The sequence below is a fragment of the Aptenodytes patagonicus genome, chromosome 6 (genome assembly GCF_965638725.1).
Source record: "Aptenodytes patagonicus chromosome 6, bAptPat1.pri.cur, whole genome shotgun sequence".
Classification (NCBI taxonomy): Eukaryota; Metazoa; Chordata; class Aves; order Sphenisciformes; family Spheniscidae; genus Aptenodytes; species Aptenodytes patagonicus.
This window is the reverse complement of record NC_134954.1, coordinates 33,123,427-33,151,117: the sequence shown is the minus strand read 5'-3', so window position 1 is coordinate 33,151,117 and position 27,691 is coordinate 33,123,427. Positions and strand designations below refer to the sequence as shown.

At 43.0% G+C, this 27,691-nt stretch overlaps 2 protein-coding genes across 10 annotated transcripts in view; one reads left to right on the top strand and one right to left on the bottom strand.

The window, feature by feature from the left end:
- The window catches only part of LOC143162146 (UDP-glucuronosyltransferase 1A1-like), a 34,109-nt gene extending 26,158 nt beyond the window's left edge, over nucleotides 1–7,951 (bottom strand). Inside the window, exon 1 of the mRNA XM_076342025.1 lies at nucleotides 7,039–7,951. Within this exon, the coding sequence (XP_076198140.1) occupies nucleotides 7,039–7,884 (846 nt within the window). The 5' untranslated portion in view covers nucleotides 7,885–7,951. The remainder of the gene's footprint in view (nucleotides 1–7,038) is intronic.
- Nucleotides 7,952–10,575: 2,624 nt separating this feature from the next.
- Nucleotides 10,576–27,691, top strand: part of USP40 (ubiquitin specific peptidase 40) — a 44,394-nt gene continuing 27,278 nt past the window's right edge. For 3 of the 9 annotated variants that reach the window (XM_076342014.1, XM_076342018.1, XM_076342022.1), the window contains exons 1-11: nucleotides 10,879–11,039; nucleotides 12,275–12,344; nucleotides 13,576–13,792; nucleotides 17,264–17,334; nucleotides 18,342–18,455; nucleotides 19,034–19,198; nucleotides 19,792–19,938; nucleotides 23,988–24,131; nucleotides 25,084–25,212; nucleotides 25,746–25,847; nucleotides 26,199–26,306. In XM_076342014.1, coding sequence (XP_076198129.1) covers nucleotides 13,594–13,792; nucleotides 17,264–17,334; nucleotides 18,342–18,455; nucleotides 19,034–19,198; nucleotides 19,792–19,938; nucleotides 23,988–24,131; nucleotides 25,084–25,212; nucleotides 25,746–25,847; nucleotides 26,199–26,306 — 1,179 coding nt within the window. In that variant the 5' untranslated portion in view covers nucleotides 10,879–11,039; nucleotides 12,275–12,344; nucleotides 13,576–13,593. Of the gene's footprint in view, nucleotides 10,705–10,781; nucleotides 10,836–10,865; nucleotides 11,040–12,274; nucleotides 12,345–13,575; nucleotides 13,793–17,263; nucleotides 17,335–18,341; nucleotides 18,456–19,033; nucleotides 19,199–19,791; nucleotides 19,939–23,987; nucleotides 24,132–25,083; nucleotides 25,213–25,745; nucleotides 25,848–26,198; nucleotides 26,307–27,691 lie in introns of those variants that run through there. The other 6 variants (XM_076342015.1, XM_076342019.1, XM_076342017.1 and 3 more) reach the window with 6 other exon arrangements.

Sequence of the window (27,691 nt, the reverse complement as noted above, 5' to 3'; positions counted from 1 at the left end):
TGTTGACAGTACAACCACAACAACTTCATGCCCATTTTGCTGGAGTTTCCCCACCACTGGGTGCATGCTGAGCCAGTGACTTCCATCCTGAGGTATCACCAGGATCTTTTCACCTTCAGCAAAGATTAAAGATGATATCAGAAGAAGAAACATCCAAGTACGTTGGTAAAAACACTGAAATGGAAGAGCCATTTCGGTGGAAGTAAACTGGAGAGTTCTGCTCTGAAGGCATCCAACAGAGTCCTTTATATGAAGGTCCATGCAAGCTTTACCTTTTCTGCAGGGAACTTATTGACTGCTGAAATATTTAACTTCCCAATATTGTTGTGGTTATCGTTCAGTATTGTAGTTGCTCATATAACAGGGAAGGGGAGCCCACTGTTCTTGAAAAAAGATGTCCCCCTTTGTACTTTCTGATAATTTTTAAGCTTGGAAGTATGTCAGCACATTCCTTCCTTCATGAAACTAAGAAGACCAGGGATGTCATCTTGTAATAATACTTGTGGGTAATACCATTGACTTGGTAAGTACCCAGTGAGACGATAAGCCCGGTTTTGCTTTCAAAAGGCAACCTTTAAAATACACCCAGCAGAATGAATGGAAATTGCAACACCATTTCTTTTATGGACTAGCCTAACTGAGAACACCTAACCAGTGTGTAGAAGGCTGATGTTAAATTCCCACCTCCTGGAAGCAGTCAAACTTGCATGTCTTATGAATATATCACAGCTACCAGGATGTACCATGCAATCCCAAATCTGAGGACAACAATCGTGTTTGGCTTTTCTCCCCATGGTACTAGACAAAAAAAAAGAACTAAACGATGAGTTCAGGGCAAGTGAAGGGAAAGGAGGCTGGCATAGACCTTTTCGGACACAAAGAAGGAGCCTTGGTCTTTGGTCACTGTCCTCAAAACCCTTTTTATGTATTGTGAGAAAGACAAAATTTAGGAGGAGATATGATATCTTTTACTCATCCCACTGATAACACACACACGGAAAACCCCAGGAAGCAAACTAGGCTTCTGAGCTCTGCTCCTTTCACAGATACAGGCCGTAACATAAGCAACCACATACAGGTGTCTCCTGGACCTCTTCAGCTATGAGCCCTGATGGAGCTGCAAACTCGCCTTTCCTCTTCCGTGTTCCCTTCTGGGCAGCAGCCCAACTTTGATGAGAAAAGAGATCCTCTCTTGATTAAATTAGCCAGGAACTTGGTAGTTGGACCTGTGGGTTTGAATCCACTCACAGGGAGGCACAAGCTGTCCTACAGTTCATGTTTCCTGAGGGAGGAACTGATTGCTGGGCTGTTATAAAAAAAATAGGTTGTAATACCCCAGCTTGGGTTTCCAAAGAAAGCTCTACTAGAGTGGTGTGATCCCTTGTTTGCTGGCATTCACTGCTATCCTCTGGGAGCGTGCAGTGAACTGAGGCCCTCAGGGCTTTGCTGGAGGAATGTTTTGTCTTTATGCAAGTAAAAGCAATGCCAGACCAAAGTCTTTTGGGTGGTGCTAAGGAAGAGGTCCTTCTGAAGAAAAGAGCTGATGCAAAACTATCAGCAGGACAAAGTTTTTCCTGTTCCTTCCTTTTATAAGTGGTGGTGGGATTCCCAGCATCTTCAGTATGGAGAAACAAACCCTTACAGCCTTAGGCAATGGGTTTGTCTCAGTAGACACCCAAAGGGTGCTAGCACTGCTCTGTGTGGCTTCACAATGTCACACTGACATGGAGGAACCAGCTTTAGACATGGAGAACTGATTTCTAGAGAGGGCCAAATATGGGGGAGGGAGAGGCAGGGGGCAGTTTTGTAAGGCACAGACTGAAAGCATGAGACTGAACAGATTTATGAATAATTCCGATTAAATGCTGGAGATTCAGAGATAAAGAGTGTATTGCAAGTGCTGTGATAAGAAGTGACCGAATCCATTTGGAACTTGCTGCTTGGTGTGTTTTTTTTCTCTGCACTTGGATATGACCTTCAACAGCAAAATTAGTTGGCTGAAAACAGCCAATACAAAGTACATCTTCCAGTGTCTATAAAAGAACAAGTCTCCTGCTAGTATGGCTACGCTTTCTTATGGACTCAACAGACTCCCTACTTTTTGTACCAGACCATCAGGACAAAAACTGTGGAAAAGGTGAGACAGCAACAGATAGGACAGAATAAAAAAAAGATAAATTAGAGGTAAACAGAGAACAGACAAAAAGACGAAGAAAGGATGAAGTTCTCAGGTTAGCACAGAATCAGCTGAGGTCAGATCTAAGCTGGGTAATTATTTTTTAGAAAATTAACAGTCTGGCTCATTTTTCAAAATAACATGGTAGGTTTACATGTGTTTGTTGTTCATTATCCAGTAGCAAAGGGCACCTGGGCCCCTTGCAGGTTTGAAGGGTGTGGTGCTGGTTACCGACTCCAGTCATATGTGCAGATGAGCACTGTGGCATAGTTTGAGGAACAGAGGCCTCAAAGAGTGAGAACCACGTGCAAGCTCCTGGCATCTGGGAGGAAAGGCTTTCCCACTGGATACTAAGGACAGAAATTTTATGTTAAACAAGGCTGAAGCCTGGGTGACTCAAGACTGCAGATTTATTTTCCTCCCAGGAGTAGCTCTCACCATAAGGCTCGTGTGGGTTACTCCAGGGTGTCTCTTTGAGCTGGCAAGGAGCATTGCAGCAATAGAGCAGAGCTGCACTGGCATGCAAGCAGCTCTGAGTAGTTGAGACTGCTTGGACCCTGAGCCATAACCATTTTGAGGGGTTTGGGTGCAGGTGTGCTTACCCCTCACCTTATGATTGCTTCAGCTGGAAAAGGTACTAAAACTCTCTCAAACTGCTTATCTCTGAGTTGGATTGGTTGTGATGTGTGAATTTCTTCTAACCTGAGCAGCAAACAGTGAGTGGCACCAAGGGAAAAGGATAGCAAATGGATACCTCAGCAGCTACTTGCTACATGAGCAGTACTAAAACTAGAACTAAAACCAAATGTTTGTTGAGGCAGCCTGCAAGTGTTGGTTTCATCTACTGGATTTGTTTTCCTGTTGTTAGATGAGATTGCTCACCCCCTTACGCTCTGGGTCTTGCAAGCAGGAAAAGATTGCTCAAATGCAAGAGTGTGTGGATGATGTAATTTTATTTCCCAGGTTTCTGGGTGATGGATCAGGCTTACATATGGAGGAACCCTTGTGTAATTGAATCCAGTCCTTTTTTTGATGCTAAACAGTGTCAGGCAAATGCAGGTTGGTAGCTGCTGACATGAACCTGCCTGATTCCCCCCTTACGTTTTACATAGCTATGGAGATACACTGGTATTTGCCTGCACAGGATAAGATAGTATGTAGTTTGGCCAGCATGACTTCAGAGGAAAAACAACCCATAAAAGTGATGATATGTTGACTGCAAGTTGGAAAGAAATCTTATTCTAAGTCTTTGCAAGAGCAAGAAGCAGCAGGCAGCTAAGCAAATCACAGAACACAGATAATTTCTAGGGCAGCCCTTTCCTAAAGCCATAAATAGAAATCATATGAAAATGATAGTATGTGATCCTGAAATTGATGACTGTATCCTAACAGAAAGGTGACATTTAAGACTGCCCAGGTAACTGTAACTGGAACATTTCCTAACTTTTGTAGGGCAATGTGTTTGATATTTGTAAATATAATACTCTTATAGCCTTTCTAGATTTTTGTGCACAGACCTCTGTCAAATATTGTACCTTTAGACTCAAATTAGAGAAGGTGTTTTAATCTAACCAGAAGACAAACTTCCCACAGAAAGGGAAACTAAGGCAGTAGTTCCATTTGATATGAGGGAATTTTTGTCAAAAGAACTGTGGTTACAGCTTCCTTCAATAGCTCTTCTTCAAAATATGGGAGGCACAGGGATGTGGACAAGAGCAAACTGAAGAGGACAGTGAGATGAACTGTTTGGTTAGATCAGCCGTTTCAGGGTGATACATACTGTGCATTGAAGATGTACAATGCATGACGGTTAAACTTTCTTTTTCAAAAGTAGTGCTGCTTTTACTTGTCTGATGTGTATTTTGCCATTGCAATGTAAGACAGATGAACAGTATTGTCAGCTTTAAAGGTGCTCAACATCCTTTACAAAAGCGTAATAAACAGCTGCTGACATGATATCAGGCTGCTCTGAACTGCCACTAGGTTCATCAACACCTTGAATATTGCACAAAAAAACCAACCCTAGTATTTGGTTCATGAATAGACTAATGACTATTGCTTCAGTGCTGAAAATGAAGAGTTCCCCTATAGCTGTACTAATCTTAGCTACCCATGTTAGCAAATTAACAGTACGCACAGACATGACAGGATCCCTTCTGAGGTCACACGAAGTGATGTTTGGGTTGTGCAGGCTTTTGAAAAGTGTGTCTCTGTGTACCAGGTATGTGTGCACACCTTGGTACCGCTTACTGTATTCTTTGGCTTCTTGCCAAAGTCTTTGAATTCTACTTTAATTGCATATTTCAAAGGACCAGTTAGAAATGTCTCCTTATCAGAGCTTCCCAGATGCTGCTGGCTCTGGCAGGAGGGTTTCAGAACAGGACCCCTTTTCTTAATCCTTGTGCTGGAGGGACAAACCACAGGGTCTTTATTCAGTTACACTTTTCCTTTACTTGAGTAACTACCTACTTAAATCCAGGGTTATTTTAATGTTTTAAGTTAACCAGTTGTTTAAATAAGTAATCGGTGTTTTAGGTTAAAAAAAAAATGAACAACTTTGAACGGTTGCTATAGGTTACATTTCTGAACTTTGCTTTGATCAAATCATATGAACTTTGTTTTTACAAGCTGCCTAAAAAAAGCAACTTTGCATTAACTTTGGCTAAAGATGAGATATTCATCGAAGTATCTCAGGGCTCACAGTCCAAGTTCATTTGCAGTGTCCCCCTAATAAGGGACCACTTACCATGCCAGCCTTCAGGTACTTCTGGAGTCATTAGAGGATGACACTGGCACAGGACCTCTGCTCAGCAAAGATACTGGGTCTGATTTCCTGCGAGCCTTGTATTAAACCTCCAGGCACACTGCAACTTGGCAACTGGATTTATGTGTCTGTTAATGAATATGTAATTGATACTGAGAAGGATGGCTATGCAAAGTGCAGGGTAAGAGGAAATCCAGCCTGAGGCAGCCAGTGCGATTATCTTAGTCAATGAGTAAGTACAGTTTGTGTTCCCCCAGGCCCAGTCCTGTGGTCGCATGTTCTCCCACTCCCTCCTGATGCTTACGGCTCAGGAGGGTCAGGGAACTTGGGATTTAATTCCCAGCTCTGTGCTGGATAATATCCATATGCGCAGTTCTGCAAAAGCACGAGCTCCTCAGCACCCTGCTGCCTTCAGCTCCAGAGCAGGTACTCTATGGGACCATGCGAGATACGGCAGAAAGGAGCCCTCTTCTGGAATGAGGCCACAATGCCTGATTTTTCTGCCTGTGGAAAACTATGGAAAGTGGTGTAACAGAAAGGTCTGTGGCTTAAGCTACTTGTCTGAGAAAAGAAACCTCATTTTGAATCTCTTGTTCTCTCTCCCTTTCCTAGTCATCCTAACTTTTTGTTTTCTTGTCTGTTGAGCAATGGGCTACCAGGTTTCGGAGAACTATCTATTCTTATCATATGATTGTATTTCTGAACATTAATTATCAACCTAAGGCTTACCACTGTGTATGGATAGGTAGATTTTTTTCTCCCATATGACTCATTTCACATTTGTTTACACTCTACTGCATTATTGCCTTGTTGCTGGGCACTGTTCAAAGTGAAATAGGAGAAATTCCTCTGCTGTCTGTAGAAAATGTAGCCAGAAAAGCCAGACTGAAGATAGGAGGAATACATGAAGTTTTTCAAGGTTTGGAACATATGATTTCCACCAAATGACAAATGTCAGTGTGAAGACGGAAGACATCAGGTATAAAATAAGGGCAGGATGCTTCTACCCCTGTAGCAAGCTACAAACTGTTTGTAGCTCTGAGACCTTCAAGATATAAAAGACTTATGTCACGCAACCAGCAAGAATTTGCCTCTTAAATCTGAAACTACGAAGTGCCACTTTCTTGAGCCAAATGCGAGAAAATGCTTTATTTAGAATATTATTCTAATATTCTAATTTATAATATTCTTCTTTATTTGCCTTATTCTTTATTGAGTTCAGTGGGCTCTGCATAAACCTGTCAAAGACTATAAAAGAAATCTGAAAGAAGAAAGAAAAAACCTTCAGCTGAAAGATACTGTATTGCAATTTTGCAGTGATATTGTGTGACCACAATTCAGAAGTGAGGGAATATTTTCAATGTAAAGATGTTTGTGTCCTGTGTTGTGCCTGGAAAGAAATGTCTAGTGCTATTAATTGTTTTAGAGACTATATGGTAACTATCAAAATAGATTTAAATTTCTAGATTAGCTTTAAAAACCCTGCAGAACAATTCTGGTAAAAGCAAATGTGAAGAAATAGGTACAAAAACTTATCTGAGTTTTGCGTACAAGTGTCTTGCACCAAATACACCATTTTAGATTAATTCTTCCCATTTCAACATGACATTTATGTTTCACCATGATCTACAAACAAAAATAACAACACAGACAGCCAGTTTGGAAACCATATGTCATGAAAACACAACCAAAGCAAATTAACTGGCTTTGCTGAGCCTAGAGTTAAAAACAAAAGATGACTCTCAGAGCATGGTCTTTGGGTTTTTGGTCAAGTGAAAGAAATGTATGTCAGGCTCCATGAAAATGAAATCAAAACTGCGTCTGGTTGGTGAATAATATACATTCACTGAGGACAGTAATTTGTAGCTGGCAGATGAAGCCCATTTTTTGTTGGACTTGTCAGAAAATCCTCATTAATTCCAGTAAGTCATCTGCCTCAATCAAGGTAATTTGATTTCAGTCTGTGGAAAACAACTGCCAAAACCTGGTTGTATTAAATCATTACCAGAAATAAAAAAATTCCATATCACTAAACTTCCAGAAATGACATAATCACATTTCATTGGAAAATGTATAAGTTGGAGGAAAAAGAACATACCTTACATAGCGGTTTCCTCTGAGCACAGTTTATACCTCCAATAAAGACCATATTCGGCATCACTGGTCTGACATACTCGAACACAAAGTCAAATCTCAGAAGCCAAATGGAAGCCGAGTTCAGAAGATCTAGCAGGGATACATCTCTCTGAAGAACTTCAGAGGAAAACTTTATCATGTCTTCATAGAAACTGTTACAGTACACAAGCTCCAGGAGGGCAACCAGTGCATTTTCCACTCTCTGGAAAAAAGTCATGCGGTCCGAGTTGAAGGTAAATAGTCTTGGGGTGTAGGACAGAGGGCTTGGGCACTGTGGTGCTTCATAGTGTAAGTTGCAAGGAAATCCTCTCATGAAGAACACAAATGGAAGAGAAAAATAATTAGCAAGTGTCGCTCCGCACATAAAAATGGGGTCTGTTAGGACAGCATCGAAGCCGCTTTGATTCAAGTACTGCAGGGTCTCCTTGCTGTTGAACAGGTTCTTGCACTGAACAAAGAATGTATGGAAAACGTGCACTGAGTTGTTGTACAACGCTAGAACATTCAGCGGGAAAGGCAGGTCCTTCAGGTGAGTGGCAACATATTCATGAAAGGCATTATCCAGCTCTTCTAATGTGTAAGACACTGGGTATGTTTTCACGGTGCACGCCTGTGTTGTCTTCATCTGCCAGCTTACTTCTGGTATAAGCACCACCACTTCGTGTCCTCTCTCGGTGAGCTTTTCAACCACTTGCCGCATGCTAAGCCAGTGGCTTCCATCCATGGGCACCACGAGGAGTTTCCCTCCATCTGAGAGGCCAGGAAGGAGGAGGATAAAAATCCAGGCACAGCAAAGCCGCAAAGTCATGTTCCTGTGGTCAGAATATGGACTGTGAAAGTCTTCTCCTTCAGGCAGTAGCTTGAAGATGCTTTTGAAGGAAGCTGATGGGTTTATCTGTTGAGTTCTGCTGCTTTGTCATAATCTTCTAGTTAACGATTCACTGCATTGTGTTGTGGGTTGTTTGGGGTTTTTTTCATTACTTGTAAAGCCAAATGCAGTGACCCTTTCCTGTGCGGAGTCCTTGGAGTTCCTCAGTGTTCAACAGAGAACTAGCTCCTCAGTGTGCTAGTCAGATTTCATAGGACTTCTCTCTTGATTGTTGATGTGTCCTGTCTTACCCCTTGGCCAGCGCCAGGGAAGGCAAGTCTGGTGTGAACAACTCCAACACCACAGTAATAAATGAAAACAGCCTCAACAAATTTCATTGTGGCTGGAGACATGGATGTTCAGATAACTTCTCTGAGGACGGAACAGGAGACCCTCAGGATAAGGGGAAAAGGCAGACGAACTAACTCTTCTGAGCGAGCAGGAATCTTGACAGTCTACAATGACACCAAGAAGAGACTCTGAGAGAGACTGACCTGGCAGCTGAGGCAGAGATCTGTGAAGCTGAAGCCCAGGTTCTTGCTTCAGAGCAGTAATGCAGTTGTTTCACAGCCTACAAGATGGCCCTCAGGCAGTTGAAAACTCCTCACCACTTGCCTATACATCAAGTAGAGGCCAGACATAAGACGTACTAAATGTGTTTTAATGACTACTACTCCCCATATGACTTGGATTATTCAGTAGAGACTCAGGTGTGAGCCCAGGTATCGGACCTGACTTAAAAGAGCAGCTTCAGCGCAAGTATGGGTTTGCAAGAGCCAGCAGCTTCACAGCATTGCTTTTGACGTTATCAATGCCAAAACGATTAGGTGCCTAAATAGCACCATGACATGGAAAAATAATGAAACTTAGGATATTTAGAGCCACGTAGCCTCTGTCCCTCAGGCACACAACTGAGATACAGAAACAGTATTTCTCTCCCTTCTGTACCATGGTCAATGCAATAAAATTAATTACGTATTGTTTTCTTCATGTTTTCCTATCAGTCTTTATATTTCTTTTTCCCAAAAGTTACAACGCCTGTAACTTTCTCCTTGTGTAGGGAAACTACTGAATGAGTGGCAGAAAGCAGTTGTCTTTCAGGCACTTGATAACTTTTCAGAAAACAAAATATTTGAGCTTCAGAGTAGGGGGAGAAGCTCTGAGGTAAAAGTGAAAAAAAAATACTCTCAGAATCCTTTATGTTATTATAAGGAAAAAAAGATTAATAGTAACTAAATCATGCTGTTATTTCCAGATTTATATAAAACACGCTTAAAAACAATCGTTGGGAAGATGACCAGTTTCATAAACAGCATTTGCTCACAAAAAGGTTGATTTTTTTTTTTTTTTTGGTAAGCGTAGAGCTGGTAGGGAAATGTCCTACCATCCCCTCCCCTCCCTTCTGCAGCAGGACGAATTTGCCATCCAAACCTTGCAGCACCCTTAATGTGAAGAGAGTGGGTGCAAAGGCAAGCGCGGGATGGGTGAAATTAATCAGTACCTTGGAGGCATTTCTGAGCATTTGAGAGTTTGCCAGCCACTCCCTCAGCTGGCTTAGTTATCTGGCAGGGGTTTCTTGATGAGTTAAACTTTGCTGGGTTCAAGGGAGTGCGAGATAAGAGTTGCTTGCCTCTCACACGTGGTCATCCATGCAAGAAGACAGTGGGAACTTTGAAATTGGGTAAGAAGCCTCATAGCTGGGGAATGCCAGGGGAGGAATGGACAACCTCAAGAGAGAGGGGCTGTGCTGGAAGGCTGTAGCAGGAAGGAGGGATGTTGTGTCAGCACGACTGCTGTCTGTGGCTCTGTGGCCCCACTGGCATGATGTGCGTGATCACAGTGGACCGTAGTGAGACTCAAAGCTGGTAGCAAGTGAGGTGCCAGCTGGGTCATTCTAGGTTTGGTGGCAGCATTAGGAAGGCAGCTGTGAACACCTTGTTTCAAAGAGGGAGCTAGTCTTCTCCGATTACTGGCTAGACCTATCTGTATTTGCAATCCCAATGCCAGTATGAGCCCTGGCCTACACTTGATGGGGCCATGCGGGTATGAGCCCTGGCCTACACTTGATGGGGCCATGCAACGCCTAGGAGGAAACTGGACCAGGACGGGTGGGTGGAGAAGCAGCCTCAGCCTCCATGAGGGCTCCTCCTTACAGCAGAAGCCCTTGTGCTACAAGGCTGGTACGCTGAGCTTCATCCCCGGCTGTGTTTCTCAGGAGACTTCAGCAGGGCCTGTCCCTGGTGGTGGTCTGAGAGGTTTGGGTGATGGCGGACCTGTGTTGTTCTCCTCCCCTGCCAGGTCCACCACCCAGCAAGAAGCAGGGCCAGGGCAGGCTGGACCTCCTCCAGGCCCTCAGGCTGGCGAGGCAGCGCAGGCCCCGGGGTCTCCATGGCAACACATGCCCCCTCAGACCCGCGATGGGGAGGTGTCACCCCTGCCACCAGCAGGCTGACTCCCACCATGCACTGCGGCCAGCAGGAAACTACAGCCCCCAGAAGGCCTTGCGGGGAGGTCTGCCCTCCCAGCAGGCAGTGCGGCTCCACCCCGCCAGCGCTGTGACGCTCTGGCGCCGCACTACGACTCCCAGCAGGCTGTGCACTCCCGCCCCGGGGCCGCGTTGCCGGCCGATCTTCGGTTCGCATCGGCGCCCGTGCCCGGCGGTTCCTTCCCGCCCCTTCTAGGACGCGTCCCTCGCTCTGTGGAGCGGGGGAGCGGGTGGAGCGAGGGGGCGCCGCTGTTCTTTCTCCCGGGCTTGGCCAGGTGCGTGAAGTCCCGGAGCCGTGGCGGCCTTTAGGTCCCAGCGTGCTTTGCGCGGCGCCACAACAAACATGGCGGCGGCCGCGGGGCCGTGGCGGTAGGCGCCGGCCCGGCTCAGGTGCTGGCTCTGAGCGGTGAGTCGGGCTAGGCGGCGGCGGGGAGCCGTGCGCCGCCAGCCCCGGCGCTGCGGGCTGGCCAGGGTGCGGCCGGCAGGCCCAGGGCACGGGTCTTCGTCCTCTCTTCGGTACCGGTGAGACTGTGTTTGAAGACGGGGCCCAGCCCCGTGGGGGCTCCGGGCTGGAGCTATATGGGAGGTGGAGAGAGGCAGGGGGAGCCGGGTGAGTTCAGCCTGAAGAAGGGAAGGCGAGGTGGAGACTGTACTACTGGCGGGAGGGCATAGGTGCAGCCTGATTCTTGTAGGGGGTGCACTGGGGTAGGATGAGAGGTGCCAGACCCAAGTTACAACACGAGAGGTTCCCATCAGGGATAAGGAATATAAAGCAGGGGCTTAGAGGGGTTTTGGGATCTCGTTTCATGGAGTTATTCCGACGTTGGCAGGGCAAGGCCGTAATGAGCAATGTGCTCTAACTTGGTCCTGCTTTGTGAGGGCGTTGGACCAGAGGGATCATCCAGAGATCTGTTTTGATCTGTATTACTGTATGATTTTTAAGGGAAGGAAGCTGCTAACAGCAGTGCTTTGAGGATCCTGAAATAAGGAGCGAGGGAGGATTTGGCACTGTCCAGCTGAAGTGCTTCTCTGGAGTGGTGGGTGGTACAGCACAATGTCAGTAAGATGATCACTGTCTCCTAGATGTGCACCTTTTTATGATGAATAAACCTGTTGGGAGCAATCTGTTGTACATTCGGATGAGAAAAATAGGAAGGGTCATAATCTTTGGATGGTTAAATGCTAAAGTGCAGCAAGTCTAACTGGAAAAATGAATGAAGGCTGCGAGATAGTTTGGAAAGAGTGCTAAACCTAGGAATTACATCTTGAAGCATGATAGGTGAGACCTTTACAGGTTTTTGGAGTTTTTTTAGGTGATCAAGGTATAAGAGCTGCATTCAGAGGAGAAAAGAAGGCTCTCCAACCACATAACTTTATTTTGTGGGGGTTTATAAGGGAATATGTATTGTATGGTGCTGAAGAAGCATTATAGAACAAGCAGAGTGAACACTGCCACTCTGCTTCATAGCTGTGAGCATAACCTTTTGCCTAAAAACTGCTCTACTGTGGGAAGGACTAAAATGGAGCTTAACTTAATGCTGTTTTATGCAAAGAGTTTTAGGAAATGCCTGAAGAACTACGTTTGGATTTTCAAAAAGCGTTCAATAAGGTTTGCCACTGAAGGCTCTTAAAGAAATTAAGCTGACACAGGAGAAGAAAGTTGTTGCTTGATTAAATAATTAGCTAAAAGATAGGAAATAGAAGATCAGCTGTCACAGAGGGGAGTGAGGGGGAATTTCTTTGTATCTTTGTCAGGGCCTGTGTTCAGCATATCATAAACTATCAGAAAAAAAACAGTGAATGCTGAGGTGATTAATTTTTCTTGTGAAATCAACTTTATTGCAGTAAAGACAAGTGCCATCAGTGGAACTTTAAAGTCTTCATGCTCATGGGTGGCTGAGTGATACAATAGCAGGTAATATTTGCTGTAGGTGAGTGCAAAGAGATGCAGCACGGGGCAGAGACAATCACAATCTTACGGTTATGTGTATATATACACGTATTTATGTAAAGTGTGTATATAGTGGTGGGGTTTGAAGTGAACATATAGGATTGAGACCTTGGGTTAATAATAAACATTGCTTAAAACAGTTTAGTGCTCAGCAGTTGTCCATAAAGAGAACAAACCAGAGTATTATTATTTATAAATATATAAATAATATATATATAGCTGTGGTTTGCACACATCTTGAACATTGCAGGCAGATGTGGTCCTCTGATCTCAGAAACGGGGAAAGGAGAAGTTTAAGGGGTTCAAAGGAGGTAGCTAAGGATAATCAAAGATAGGGAACAAGTTCAGTTGTAGGAATGAATATGTCTTTGTGGAGGCTTTTGTCTGGAAGAGATGTTTGAGTGGAATATGATAAAGGTCTGTAAAATCGCGAGTGGAATGAAGATAGATAGGGGAATGATTATTCACTGATTCAGTATAACTCATTGATTACTCACTGCTAATACAAGAGCTACAGCATACCAAATGAAATTATGGGGTGGCAAGTACAAAACAAAAGGGAGCTAACTTTGGGAATGCTGGTACATGCTAAGAGGTCGCAAGGCTTCCAAAAAGGACTGAAAAAATAACCATAAGAAGAATTAGTTGTCATTGAGTTACTGGCTCAAACATCTGGAAGCAAAGATAATATTTTCATAAAATATCACTGTATTTTTGACCGTTTATTACACTCTTCCCATCTGAACTGGCCAATACTAGAGACGGGTTACTTGTGCTCATGGATTTGTTGAGACATAGTGCAGGGATTTTGATGAGTTTGAGAGGCCTTGCGTACCTTTCCTGCAGGAAACTGGGCAACTTGAGCACTAGTTAATTACAGATGTTTAAAAGGACCTGTTTATTTTGCTATGCGTGTTTTTGCTGATGCGAAATTGAAATGTGATGCATTTGATTCTAGTTAAAAGTCTATTCAGACCTGTGCTAACATAAATACTTTTAATTCACCTTTTTTTTTGTTATATTAGTGCACACTTTTGTATGAGTCTGTCATTCATTTTTAGAATGAACAGAATATGATGAAAAAAGTTATAAAGAAATTCGTCAGTCAGGGATGAAAGGTTCATCTTGGAGGATTTGAGGCGAGTGGATTCAATTGCATTTTTTTGTAGTAAATAGATAATTTGTATCTTTTAAGGACTGTTTTGCCTTCACAATGTTTGGGGACTTATTTGAAGAGGATTTTTCCTTTATTTCAAACAATCATTATGGAAAAGGGAAGAAATCCAAACCCAGAGATTCTGAGCCTCCAGCTCCCAGGGATTTCACCAACCTAAGTGGTATCAAAAATCAGGGTGGGACCTGCTACCTCAATTCCCTTCTGCAGACTCTGCTTTTCACACCTGAATTTAGAGGTAATGTGTTCAAAATCTTCTTAAAGTAATGTGGAGTTGATATTTTACAGTGACTTGCATTTCTAGTTATTTATTAAAGAAACACCACAAACACAGATCGTTTTCAGGAAGAGTTTATTTCAGCTCACTTCAAATAAGTTATTACAGAATACTCAGAGCTCTTGGTCTGTAAAATTAGTATTGTCACTTCTGCACAAAATGTAAGTATTGTAAACATTACCTTTTCTTACAGGTGGACAGTTACAGTTTGTGTAAATAAGAGAGGTTATTGCTGTCTATAAAGTGTCGTTCATTTTTTTTAATGCAACCCCTACAATTCCTGGAAAAATAGATATTTTGCCATCTAAACACCTTCATGCTTACTTATGCTTTATTGGTATAGCTTGAACTAGTTGCAAGGATGACTGATGTTCCAAAATGTTGTTTAATGTCTTAATTTGTGCTGCTGAAGAGCAGCACAAGGGAACTCCAGCCAGTAAGACAGCTTCATCGGGGGCCCAACTTAAATGCCTCTATGCAAACGGACGTAGCATGGGGAATAAACGAGGAGTTAGAGACGTGCGCACGCCTGCAGGGCTATGACCTTATTGGCATCACGGAGACGTGGTGGGATGGCTCCTACAACTGGAGTGTTGGGATGGAGGGATACAGGCTCTTTAGGAAGGACAGGCAGGGGAGACGAGGAGGGGGTGTCACCTTCTATGTCAATGACCAGCTGGAGTGCATGGAGCTCTGCCTGGGGATGGAGGAGGAGCTGACCAAGAGCTTATGGGTCAGGATTAAAGGGAAGGCAGGGACAGGTGACATTACGGTGGGGGTCTGCTACAGGCCACCTGACCAGGAAGACCAAGCGGATGAGGCCCTCTATAGACAGATAGGAGCAGCCTCACGCTCACAAGCCCTGGTCCTCACAGGGGACTTCAACCACCCCAACATCTGTTGGAGGGACAACACGGCAGGGCATAAGCAATCCGGGAGGTTCCTGGAATGCGTCAATGATCACTTCCTTCTCCAAGTGGTAGAGGAGCAAATGAAGAGAGGTGCTATGCTGGACCTTGTTCTCACCAACAAGGAGGGGCTGGTGGGGAATGTGAAGCTCAAGGGCAGCCTTGGCTGCAGTGACCACGAAATGGTGGAGTTCAAGATCCTTAGGGCACTGAGGAGGGCGCACAGCAAGCTCGCTACCCTGGACTTCAGGAGAGCAGACTTTGGCCTCTTCAGGGATCTGCTTGGTAGAGTGCCATGGGACAAAGCCCTGGAGGGAAGAGGGGCCCAAGAAAGCTGGGTAACATTCAAGGATCACCTCCTTCAAGCTCAGGAGCGATGCGTCCCAACAGAGAGGAAGTCAGGCAAAAACGCCAGGAGGCCTGCATGGATGAACAAGAAGCTCCTGGACAAACTCAAAACACAAAAAGGAAGCCTATAGAGGGTAGAAGCAAGGACAGGGAGCCTGGGAGGAACACAGAGACATTGTCCGAGCAGCCAGGGATCAGGTTAGGAAAGCTAAAGCCCTGATAGAATTAAATCTGGCCAGGGACATCAAGGGCAACAAGAAAAGATTCTATAGGTACATCAGGGATAAAAGGAAGACAAGGGAAAATGTGGGCCCTCTCCGGAACAAAACGGGAGACCTGGTTACCCGGGACACAAATAAGGCGGAGGTACTCAATGACTTTTTTGCCTCGGTCTTCACCGGCAAGTGCTTGAGCCTCACTGCCCAAGCCGCAGAAGGCAAAGGCGGGGACTGGGAGAATGAAGAGCCGCCCACTGTGGGAGAACATCAGGTTTGAGACCATCTAAGGCACCTGAAGGTGCACAAGTCCATGGGACCCGATGAGATCCATCCGTGGGTCCTGAAGGAACTGGCGGATGAAGTTGCTAAGCCACTGTCCATCATATTTGAGAAGTCGTGGCAGTCCGGTGAAGTTCCCACTGACTGGAAAAGGGGAAACATAACCCCCATATTTAAAAAGGGAAAAAAGGAAGACCCGGGGAACTACACGCCCGTCAGTCTCATGTTTGTGCCTGGGAAGATCATGGAACAGATCCTCCTGGAAGCTATGCTAAGGCACACGGAGGACAGGGAGGTGATTTGAGACAGCCAGCATGGCTTCACCAAGGGCAAGTCCTGCCTGACTAACCTAGTGGCCTTCTATGATGGAGTGACTACATCAGTGGACGCGGGAAGGGCTACAGATGTCGTCTATCTGGACCTCTGTAAGGCCTTTGACACGGTCCCCCACAACATCCTTCTCTCTGAACTGGAGAGGTATGGATTTGATGGGTGGACTGTCCGGTGGGTGAGGAATTGGTTAGATGGTCGCATCCAGAGGGTAGTGGTCAACGGCTCAATGTCCAGATGGAGACTGCGGCAAGTGACATCCCGCAGGGGTCCGTATTGGGACCGGTACTGTTTAATATCTTCATCCATGACACAGATAGTGGGATTGAGTGCACCCTCAGCAAGTTTGCAGATGACACCAAGCTGAGTGGTGCGGTCGACACGCCAGAGGGACGGGATGCCATCCAGAGGGACCTGGACAAGCTCGAGAAGTGGGCCTGTGTGAACCTCATGAGATTTAACAAGGCCAAGTACAGGGTCCTGCACCTGGGTCGGGGCAACCCCCGGTATCAATACGGGCTGGGGGATGAAGGGGTTGAGGGCAGCCCTGCCGAGAAGGACTTGGGGGTACTGGTAGATGAAAAGCTGGACATGAGCCAGCAGTGTGTGCTGGCAGCCCAGAAGACCAATCGTATGCTGGGCTGCATCAAAAGAAGCGTGGCCAGCAGGTCGAGGGAGGTGATTCTGCCCCTCTGCTCTGCTCTGGTGAGACCCCACCTGGAGTACTGCATCCAGCTCTGGAGCCCTCAGCATAAGAAAGACATGGACCTGTTGGAGCGGGTCCAGAAGAGGGCCACGAAAATGATCAGGGGGATGGAGCACCTCTCCTATGAAGAAAGGCTGAGAGAGTTGGGGTTGTTCAGCCGAGAGAAGAGAAGGCTTTGGGGAGACCTTCTTGCAGCCTATCAGTACTTAAAGGGGGCTTATAAAAAAGATGGTGGCAAACTTTTTAGCAAAGCCTGTTGCGACAGGACAAGGGGGAATGGCTTTAAACTAAAGGGGGGTAGATTTAGACTAGATATAAGGAAGAAATTTTTTACCCTGAGGGTGGTGAGACACTGGAAGAGGTTGTCCAGAGAGGTGGTGGATGCCCCATCCCTGGAAACATTCAAGGTCAGGTTGGACGGGGCTCTGAGCAACCTGATCTAGTTGAAGATGTCCCTGCCCATGGCACGGGGTTTGGACTAGATGATCTTTAGAGGTGCCTTCCAACCCAAACTATTCTATGATTCTATGAATTTGCCAAAAAGAATAGCAGCATAATGCTTGATAGATAAAAATAAATAAATAAATCTTTGAAGAGGAGACATTGTCTTTTATTAAATAGGCTTTTTTCTTTACAATTACAGAGGCGCTGTTCTCTCTAGGACCTGAAGAACTTGGGACTCTGGATGATAGCAGTAAAAAACCCGATACAAAGGTATTTAAAATTTTCTTGTCATTAGTCACTGCTGAATGTTGATTCGGAAGAATATTGTTTCAGTTTGCGTGAAGCCTTTCATGAGAATGAATGAAAGCTTAACTTTGAAGTTGGTTGGCCGATACTCGATTTTGCATGCAGATGTAAGTTTTCAGTGCCATGAGCTTTTGCTTCAAAAGTAAGATACTGAGCCTGTTTCTGCTGAATTTGAAAGCAGAGATCCTTTTGTCTTCAAGGGGAACAGGAACAATCCCTAAGTCTGTACAGTCCTTTTTAGATTTTTCTCTTCTGTCGTTGAAGCTACAGTGATACGACTTATTTGTCACCAGAAAAAAAAATTCTAAATATGTGTGCAACCTAGGTGATTGTGCTGAGGCTCTCTGAAGGTTTAACAGCCCACCCATGCACAAGATGGTATGAGACTGAAATTTAATCTTTGTTTAAGAAATGCTTACTGAAGTTGACTACAGAATTTCATTCTTTAGTTCTTGGGTTGAAGTGATATAACTGGTTGCTTGGAAAACTTTTTTCTTTGTAAATCAAAGATAAATATAGGTAGCTGATCAAGCTTGTTGACATTAACCATTCTCCTTCCCATCTCGTTCCACCCCACCACCAAACCCTTTACTGAGCAAGGAGTAACACATGTTAAATCTGTATGTCATGATGTCTTGTAGCTGAGTTCTTAGGGTTTATTATGAAAAGTATCAGAGAAAGTTGTCCTTTTTTTACGATGGTGATGGCTTAATTTTAATCCCTACAGTTTTGCTTTATCACAAGACGTATGTTCCATGACTATATTTGCCTAAGTGAGGTGAGGCACTGTAGATTTTTGGGAGTCAAGTCTGACTGATGTTTTGGTGTGAATTGAGTAGCCTGTGTTATGAAAGCCATAGACAATGGTGGTTTATAACAAGTTTTGTACTAAATTATTTTTCTTTTTATTTAAATGATTGGTTTGAAGACTCTTTCTGATCTGTTGGGTATATTTTGTTTTTTATTTCTAGGTTCGAATAATTCCATTACAACTTCAACGGTTATTTGCTCAGCTTCTGCTCTTGGACCAGCAAGCTGCATCTACAACAGACCTTACTGAGAGCTTTGGGTGGAACAGCAATGAGGTACAAATCACCATCAGTGACACTATCATTGATAAACTTTTTCCTGAATGGAGAAGATATTTTTGAAGTCTGACATTTAAGATATCTTAAAATACTTAAAGCTGTGGAGATAGCATTGATTCAGGTCAACTATTGTTGTATACTATTGAATATCCACATGAAGTACGTGCCAATTGTTTACAGCTATAACAGAAGAAAATTGTTCTGTTAGATACAATTTCAGTAGCTTTTCCTTTGTTTTTACAGGAACCTTTTTCCAACAGTAATTAGTGTTCTTGTCCTTCAAATACTTAGATTCTTACCTGAATTGAACTGTGTAACTCATCTTAGAGTTAGTCTAAATCTACGCAAGTGAAAGTGTCTTATGTGGGTTATAGCTTATGTACTTGTAGCTACTCAGAGAGCATAACTAAATTAAGAATAACAAATAATAATAAAGGTAGTAATTTACTACTCAAATATATGCGTAGTCTTTGAGGCAGCTGTCTGTCATACTTAATATATGTTGTTTTTAAGCAATAAGCAAAGCAGATGGCACTATTTTATTTCTTCAAGGTGGTTTTTTTTTTATCATGCAGGAAATGAGGCAGCATGATGTGCAGGAGTTAAATCGGATTCTGTTCAGTGCTTTGGAAACTTCCCTTGTGGGGACTTCAGGTCATGACCTCATTAATCGATTGTACCATGGGATTGTTGTCAACCAGATTGTTTGTAAAGAATGCAAGAATATCAGTGAGAGACAGGTAAAGCCAGAGGATTTTCCAGGATAGGTTTCTGTTCAGTCTGTTGAAGATACTTTAAATGTTCTTTTTTTTTAAAGTTCAAAAATAATGACATCTTTCTTGAGTGTGACTGGTGGCCTTGTTGAATCTAGGTAGTGTATATTGGTTAGGGTGCTGCAGACTTGAAAACATGTGAAAATTATGCATGACTTTGTTGTTAAGTCTTGGCTGGCATTTTCTAAACCACCTACATCAGGCTGTGACTCAGAGGTGAAAAAACAAGTGTTACTGCATTTTCTGAGTTGGCAAGCGTTGCCTTTAGTAGATGTAGTTAGAGAGCTGAACAGTGGGGTAACAACAGTAAAACATATCTTTACATTCTTTTACTGGTCTTTGTAATTTAAAAAAACATTCCTTGTTTGTTTTTTTTTCTTTTTTTTAAATTAATTTCTCTTATGTGGATATATGGGGTTTGTTTTCCCGCCCACCCCCCATCAACAATGAAAGCAAAATGAGTGCTCACATCTGCTGTGGTGAATGGGATGAGTATCTTTCTAACGTGCCATGAACTTACACTAATTACTACCTTATTTTTCTGTTGTACTTCTGCATAGGAAGATTTCTTAGATCTAACAGTGGCGGTAAAAGGTGTTGCTGGCTTGGAGGAGGCCCTGTGGAACATGTATGTAGAAGAAGAGTACTTTGAAGATGAGAACTTGTATCGATGCGGAGCCTGTGATAAACTTGTTGAAGCTTCAAAGGTAATGCATTGGTGATTCTCAGTATTCAGTTTGCTAATGTTTAGGAACTTTCTTTACATTGCTGTGTCTGCCCTCTAACTCTGAAATAAAAAAATCTGTATCTTTAATCAGACGGTATATAACAAGAGGATGCCAAAATTTGACCTGTTTTTTAAACCTCAGCAACTATGTCAAGAAAAGCTCATGTGACTCATTTCTTGACTTGAATGTTGCTGCAGTCTTTAATCTAGCCAGTGGTGAATGGGATGGCATGTAGTTTTGAGAGTATTGCCTCATTCACATGCCTCTACTGCCCCTGGCTTTGGGCATTTCAGAGGATAGGCTAAAAGGTAAGCTAGAGCGTACAGAAAAAATAAACAGATCCATGTAATGGAAGAAAACCATGGAAATTCTCTCATGAAGAACCCACATGGGAGAGAAAAATAATGAATACTCTGCACAAGGAAATGGGATCTGTTGATCCAGGTATTGCATTCCCTGTTGCTGAACAGGTTCTTGCAGTGATAAATTAACACCTTAGTAAGTGTTTTCAATACATTCTGTAGTGCTAGAGCCTTCAGGTGAGTAAGAATGTATTCATGCAAGGAACCATCCAGCTCTTCTAATGTGTAAGACACTGGGTGTATTTTCACCGTGTATGCCTGTGTTGTCTTTAACTGCCAGCTTACTTCTGGTATAAGCACCACCACTTCGTGTCCTCTCTCGGTGAGCTTTTTGACCACTTGCCGCATGCTAAGCCAGTGGCTTCCATCCATGGGCACCACCAGGTGTTTCCCTCCGTCTGAGAGGCCAGGAAGGAGGAGGATAAAAATCCAGGCACAGCAAAGTGCAAAGTTATGTTCCTGTGGTCAGAATATGGACTGTGAAAGTCTTCTCCTTCAGGCAGTAGCTTGAAGATGCTTTTGAAGGAAGCTGATGGGTTTATCTGTTGAGTTCTGCTGCTTTGTCATAATCTTCTAGTTAACGATTCACTGCATTGATCTGTGCTCAGCTATGGGTGAGAACTGTTGGTTTTGAGTTGTTTTTTTAAAAATTACTTGTAAAGCCAAATGCAGTGACCCTTTCCTGTGCTGAATCATTGGAACTCCTCAGTGTTCAATGGAGAACTGTTGACATTAAACCTGTGGTGTTTGTTGGGAGTGATCTCCAGGAGCTCAGGGACATCCAGACTGGAGTACTCCTTTTGTCTGCCTAGTTCCCTGCCTTCACCCCTGGGCACCTTGGGAAAGCTTCAGATACTGACACTTGTTGACGTTGGTATCTTCCAGAGGAGCTGTGTATGTGACCCTGAATGCTTTGTTAAATGGTGGCATGGCTGTTAACACTGGTTACTGTCTGTCTGCCAGTGCAGCCTGCAGCATCCTTCTGCTGACAGCTTGTCCCTGTTTGTTGGTTTACAACAGTTTGGACTGGTTTCCCCAACATAGTCGAATTTGAGACTTTTTATGTGTCTTGTTATCCATCCCCTTAGCTGGGATCAGGGAAGGGCAGCGCAGTGAGAGCTTTATGAAAGTTGTAGGTCTTCAAATTGCATCTTTCCAGAGTGATACAAAGTGGTGTTTGGTTTTCTTCTGTACTAATTTTTCATGTCGTAATTTTTTTTTTTTTATAAGAAGTTGGTCCTTTTTCCTGTCATTTCCACTATTTTTTGTAAAGGGGAAGCAAACATAGGCTGTTGGTGCACTTTGCCTTTGACATACTCTGCCCTCTTCACAACAGTGAAGCTCTTTGACCTACTGCAGTGATTCTCTTCTGCAGCAGGATGAGTGGAATCCAAACCTTGCAGCACCCTTAATGTGGAAGGGAGTGGGTGCAAAGGCAAGCTGAGGACAGGTGAAGTTAATCAGCGACTCAGGAGTTCACGAACATTTGCCAGTGCCTAATGTGGCTTGGTTATAAGGGCTTGTTTAAGTTAAACTTTGCTGGGTTCAAGGGAGTGCAAGATAACAGTTACTTACCTCTCAAACGTGGTCATCCATGCAAGAAGACAGTGGGAATTCTGAACTTGGGTAAGAAGTCACATAGCTGGAGGATGCCGGGGTATGAATGGACAACCTCAAGAGAGCAGGGCTGTGCTGGAAGGCTGTAGCGGGAGGGAGGGACGTTGTGTCAGCATGACTGCTGCCTGTGGCCCCACTGGCACGATGTGCATGATCACAGCAGACTATAGTAAGAGTCAACACTGGCAGCAAGTGAGGTGCCAGCTGAGTCGCTCTAGGCTTGGTGGCAGCATTAGGAAGGCAGCTGCCTAACAGTGCAACCACCTGCCCGCATCTAGCCTGTTTCAAAGACAAGATGGCCCATACCTACCCACTCCATTCCTCCCTTCCTTCAGTACACTGTGGGTCTTTGGATGTTATTCTTCCCCCTTTTTTGTCTTGGCCTCTAGGAGAATTCAGTAGTTGAAGAATCTTGTGTTCCAGAAATTTATAAAATTTTAATTGTACAGTCTGATTATCACTCTAAATTTGGAAGAGTGTGCAAAATCCTATGTGCCACTAAACTCTGCACAGTAGTCTTTGCAATTGATGCAAATCAAATACCTAATTCAGGGAGTTTCTTAAGCCATATGTGTGTTCCTGGGAGGCTCTCTGGTGTGGCTCTGCAAATGGAGAGTTGGGTGGAGACATTGGAAAGGCTCAGAAACATGTCCGTTGAATCTACGCTTACGTTCAGAGGTGATACAAGATGGTTGGTTTTGCTTCACACCAGGGTTCCTGATCTACTCACACACCAAGTTGTTCAATCGTGATTCATATTCTTCCTTACTAAAATGTATTATGTTGGCTTTCCTGCCTTGAAGGTCCTCTTCCCTATAAATGAGGGAGACTTTAACCCTTGCTTGGTTGTTCAGTGGCTGGCTGTAGGGTCTTCCAGGATACACCTACCCCATGCTGCTCAGGCACAGCATTGTGGTCTTTTACCATAGCCCACAGGTCTTAGTCAAGGCCCTTTTCTTCAAGCAGCCTGGCAGATCTTAAGCAAGATGCCACTGTGATATATTCTGGTGACGTTTTTCAGACCATTTCTGTTGCGTTTGGAGGCAACCCAACAGTCACTCATCAGCAGGCTGCAAAATACATGTGGGAGTGATCTCTTTTTCTGGACTATATACACCTGTCAGAGCTAGTTATGTTACAGATAGGATCATTTCTGACTTCCACATTTGAAAAAACTGTGCCTGTACGAGCTCTGATCTATACTTGGGGTCACACAACCCCAAAGAACTGGAAAACTCCTCGATGGTCATTGGAATAAACCTTAGGTGAAGTCCAAATGATGTGCTTGGAGGAGATGACAAGGAGGGGCCGGAAGAATAATAGGCCCAGCCTCAGTTGAGGTTCCTTTCCTTGCAGCAGAAGCAAGCATGTAGGCTATGTTTGTAGGCTGAGCTTCATTCATAGCTTTTTTTTTTTTTTTTTTTTGGGTGGCTTCAGGGCCTATGCCAGATGCTGAGTGCCCCACTGTTCATCTGGGAATGGTGAAGCTACCGTGAAGTGGTGTTGCTCTTCCGCAGTGCCTGCTTTTCAGCAGCAGTTTAGTGTGCCTTTTATTCTAGGCTCCTAGGGTCTGTGTGGGACTGGTGGTGGCAGGTGCTACGCAAGGGGCCAAGAGCAAAGTTGCTGGGAAGATGCTGTATAGTCTGACCATGCATAAGCACAAACCCAGCGGTTTGAAACAGTTGCTTCCTGGTGTAAAATTCAAGAAAGTCCTCTCACAAAGAACATCTGGGCTATGGAAATGTAATTACTGACCAGAATTTCAGCACTGCCCTCCTTCGTTTTCTGTAGGAGGATAAAGTATGGGACTGGTATCACCATTCAAGGAAGGTGCAGGGCTTAACAGAGGGGAAGGATCTTGATTGCTTTTAGGGTGTCTAGTTGGTAGGGAGATTGACAATTAGGGAAGACATTTTAAAAATGAAAACACTCGTTATGTCTGCCTGGTTGTATTGAAGCCTTGTTGGAAAGTAAAGAGTTGACCATAGCAAAGTAGAAACACTATTCCGTATAACCGTGTGCTTACAACTTTTTAAAATCATTTTACAGTCTGCTAAACTACGCAAGTTGCCACCCTTTCTCACCGTTTCTCTCCTGAGATTTAACTTTGACTTTGAGAAGTGCGAACGATACAAGGAAACGAGCTGCTATACATTCCCTATCCAGATAAATCTGAAGCCTTTTTGTGAGCAGGTACATACTGTTGTATGTTAGTTTCCATATACTTTGCAGAGAACTGATATCTCAAGGCCAAGTTATGTTTTATTTTGCATTTTGCCAGGGCAAGGTATTCGAGAAACTTTATGGGGTTCTCTTCTGTCCCCAATTCCAAATTTTTGGAATTCCAACTTGTTTCCAAAAGACCACTTTCTAACTGAGTGGCAAATACCTTGTAGCTATACAAGGGGAAAGTGTATAATAATTACCTAAAACTTAATCTGACATTTGCTTGAAAGGAAGATTATCACCTGGAAGTTGACATTAAATTTGTTTTTGTATTGTCATTGTCTGATAACATCACATATAAATTTAGCTATATATGTTTTATATGCCTGTAGTTATTTCATTTTTCTTAGGAATCTGTCTTTGCATTCATATATATGTATTTTGATTATAAACTGAGCTATACCAGTGCTTGATGACAATTTTTGATCCTTAAAATATGTAAAGAATGTACTTAATAGAGGCACTGTTCTTGAAAAAGATGTTTTTCTTATTGAAATGTTGCAATGCAAGTTTGGAGATTTCTCAGTGTTTGCATTCGAGGAAGACTTTTTTTTTTCCAGTTGGTTTGTGCATATAAATGTGTTGCTTGTTTTTTCTCTAGTCTTTTAAACAAAATAAGCCTGGTTATGTACAAACAGGTTGAGCTGTTCTATTATTTGCATCAATATTTCATTATTTTAAATTTTTAATTTCCAATATTGTTCACAATCATGCTTAAAAAGTTGCTTAATAAGGCTGTGCCTTGGTCCATGGTTTGTGTCAGTCCATACTTGTGTTCCCCAGCACTGAAAAGCCATTTCAATCTCTGCATGTGCGAATGCACACTGAGAAATATCTGAAGCTATGCTGATGGTGTAAAACTGTCCTCTTGTGAAAGACTTACTGATATATATTATTGTTATTGTTTTTCTTTTTAAAGACTGAAAGGGATGATTCAGAGTACATGTATGAGCTCTTCTCTGTTATTATACATAAAGGTGGCTGCTATGGAGGACACTATCATGTTTATATCAGAGATGTGGATGAATTAGGAAACTGGCAATTACAAGTGAGTCGTAAAGGTTTTTCTTCCTTGCTTGATATGTCTCATTTTTCAGAAAAGTATTAAAAGCTAGTGGATGAAATGTACATCCCAACTAATGAGTATTTTAGTGAGGCATTTGATCTCTAACCTCATTGAGAAGGTTAGTTTTCCACAGTATGCGATCTCTACCAAGATTTTGTAGCAAATTTTAGCTTTCCGATCTGCTGAACTATCTCACGTTACTGGGCTCACTTTTTCTTTCCCAAATGAATTAATATCTTTGCTCAAGACTAGCACAGTCGTTTTAATGGATGACTCTGGCTGGCTGTTTGTAAGTAACACAAATGCCTTTTCTGTTTTAAAAAAAAAAAAAAAAAAAAGATAGTGGATATTCTGTGTGACAATATACAGTACATAGCGGGTGGCAGAGGCAGCTTATCAGAACTTCCTTCACACTTCTAAATTGTGCATGCTGGTGTTAGTACAGACTATAATCAAAAACCACTAGTTGTGTGTGAAACAACAGTATTTGCGAGTCTTTTATTTTTCTTATACAGGAAGAAGAGGATAGGCTGATTGAAGATAAAGCTTTAAGAGATACTGAAAATGCCAAAGAAGTAGAAAATCCATTGGCAGTGTTGAAAGGGATTTTATCAGAGGTATGGTATGTAAGGAGTTTATTGCTTTGATTTTGACATTAAGGAACCTAGAAGAAGGGATTAGTGTATGCAAGACTGGGCAGGTTTAAGTGTACAGAACTCTTCTGAACTTATTGTGAAGCATGTAAAACTTGTAACTTAACCTGACTTTAGTACTAATAGTGGCTCTTCATACAGAAAATGGTCCTTTTTGAGTATTTCTTAAATTGCTTGCCGAAGCTGTTGCAAAAGATGATGTTACATTGGCTTATTAACAAACAGGAATGGTTTAAGCACTTCATAGTTGGCTTCTTTATGTTGATCCCTTGACTTTTGTAGCCTTTGTTATCCTAGTTTTTAATTTCTGTGTAGGAAGAATCTAAACAAATTCCCATGGATCAATTCGGGCAGAAATTATTGGAGAAAAAAGGGGTGTCCTGGAATAAGAAATACCGAAAACAGTATGGAGCATTACGAAAGGTAATATGCATGTATGGTAATTTGGTTTTTACTGTTAAGATAATTTTACATTTGTATTCCTATTGAATAGTCAGTAGGATGGTAATTGAAAATACTGGCACTTGAACTAGCAGGATAGAGCATGTGTAAGAGAGGTTTGTAAGCTAAATTAGTATACTGGGGAAAATGGACAAGATTCTCAAGGGATTGTCTGCCTGAAAGCTTGTATGTTTGTGTTTTGTTTTGGTTTTTTTTTCTATCTATATGGTTGGCCTATAAAAGAATTAACCTTACCTACTGAACCTTGTTTCACTTGTGTCTGTGGATGAAGCTGCAACAACACTACTACCACTTGAACATAAAAGCACTGATGAGAATTAAAGAAGCAATACAGTACTTCACAGTCATAACAGAAGTGAGGTTTTGAAAATGTATGCCACTTTTTGGTTGATTAGGGCATGTCCACAACATTAACACTTACAGTAAAATCTTCTGTTTGTCCAATTGGTTACTATATTTTCTAATACTTTAAGGAAAATACTTCAGCATTTGTGTTACAGATTTGTGGAAAATTCATGTTTAACTGTTTTTTGAGTAGAACTAACAATGCAGTTTTCCAATAATTATTTAAAAGTAGTTGTGAAATCTGAACGTGAGTCTTCCGCAGAGGCAGATGCTTTTCTGACTTTGACAGGGAAGTGATAGAAACAAGTTATGAACAACCCAGTATTAACCATTTCAAAGTTTGAGTGCTGTTGTGAATATTACCAAAGCTGACTTTTCACAAGTGCCGGATCTATACCAAAAGCACATTGATCAATGCAGGACTTGCCTTATTGAAATAACTGTAAATTGTTTTACGCTTTTTGAAGTATCAGATGAGGTTTTGATTATGATTAAAACTGAAATTCAGACTTTGGGGGTTTATTTTTGGTTTGGGTTTTTTTGTTTGTTTTTTGAGGGGGGTTGGGTGGTTTTTGTAGTTTTGTGGGAGGATTGGAGGGTGGTTGGTGCCTTCCCCCTCCCCCCCCCCCCCCCATCCCTCAAGAGCCACGATTTTGTTTCGTGTAATTTAGACACCAGGCTTGTTTGAAGTATCTGCATACTGCTAAAATGAAAGTAGAGAACAGAGCGGATAAGCTGGGCGAAACAGAATGAGTACGTTTTAAGTTCTTGAGATGCCACAATGGGCAGCGTTAATTTGGGTAAGGTACAACTCAGCAGACCAGAATTGAACTCAAGATCCCTGTCTGGTAAATACAGAAGGGAGCACAGACTAGGGAGCAGAAAGTACCGGTGTTAAAGGGCTAAACTGATTGGGATGGTACTCTGTGTGTCTGATAAAGCAGAGGCTTTTTGATTGCCTATAGAGCATCACTCCCTATGCTGCCTTTCCAGGGACAGGG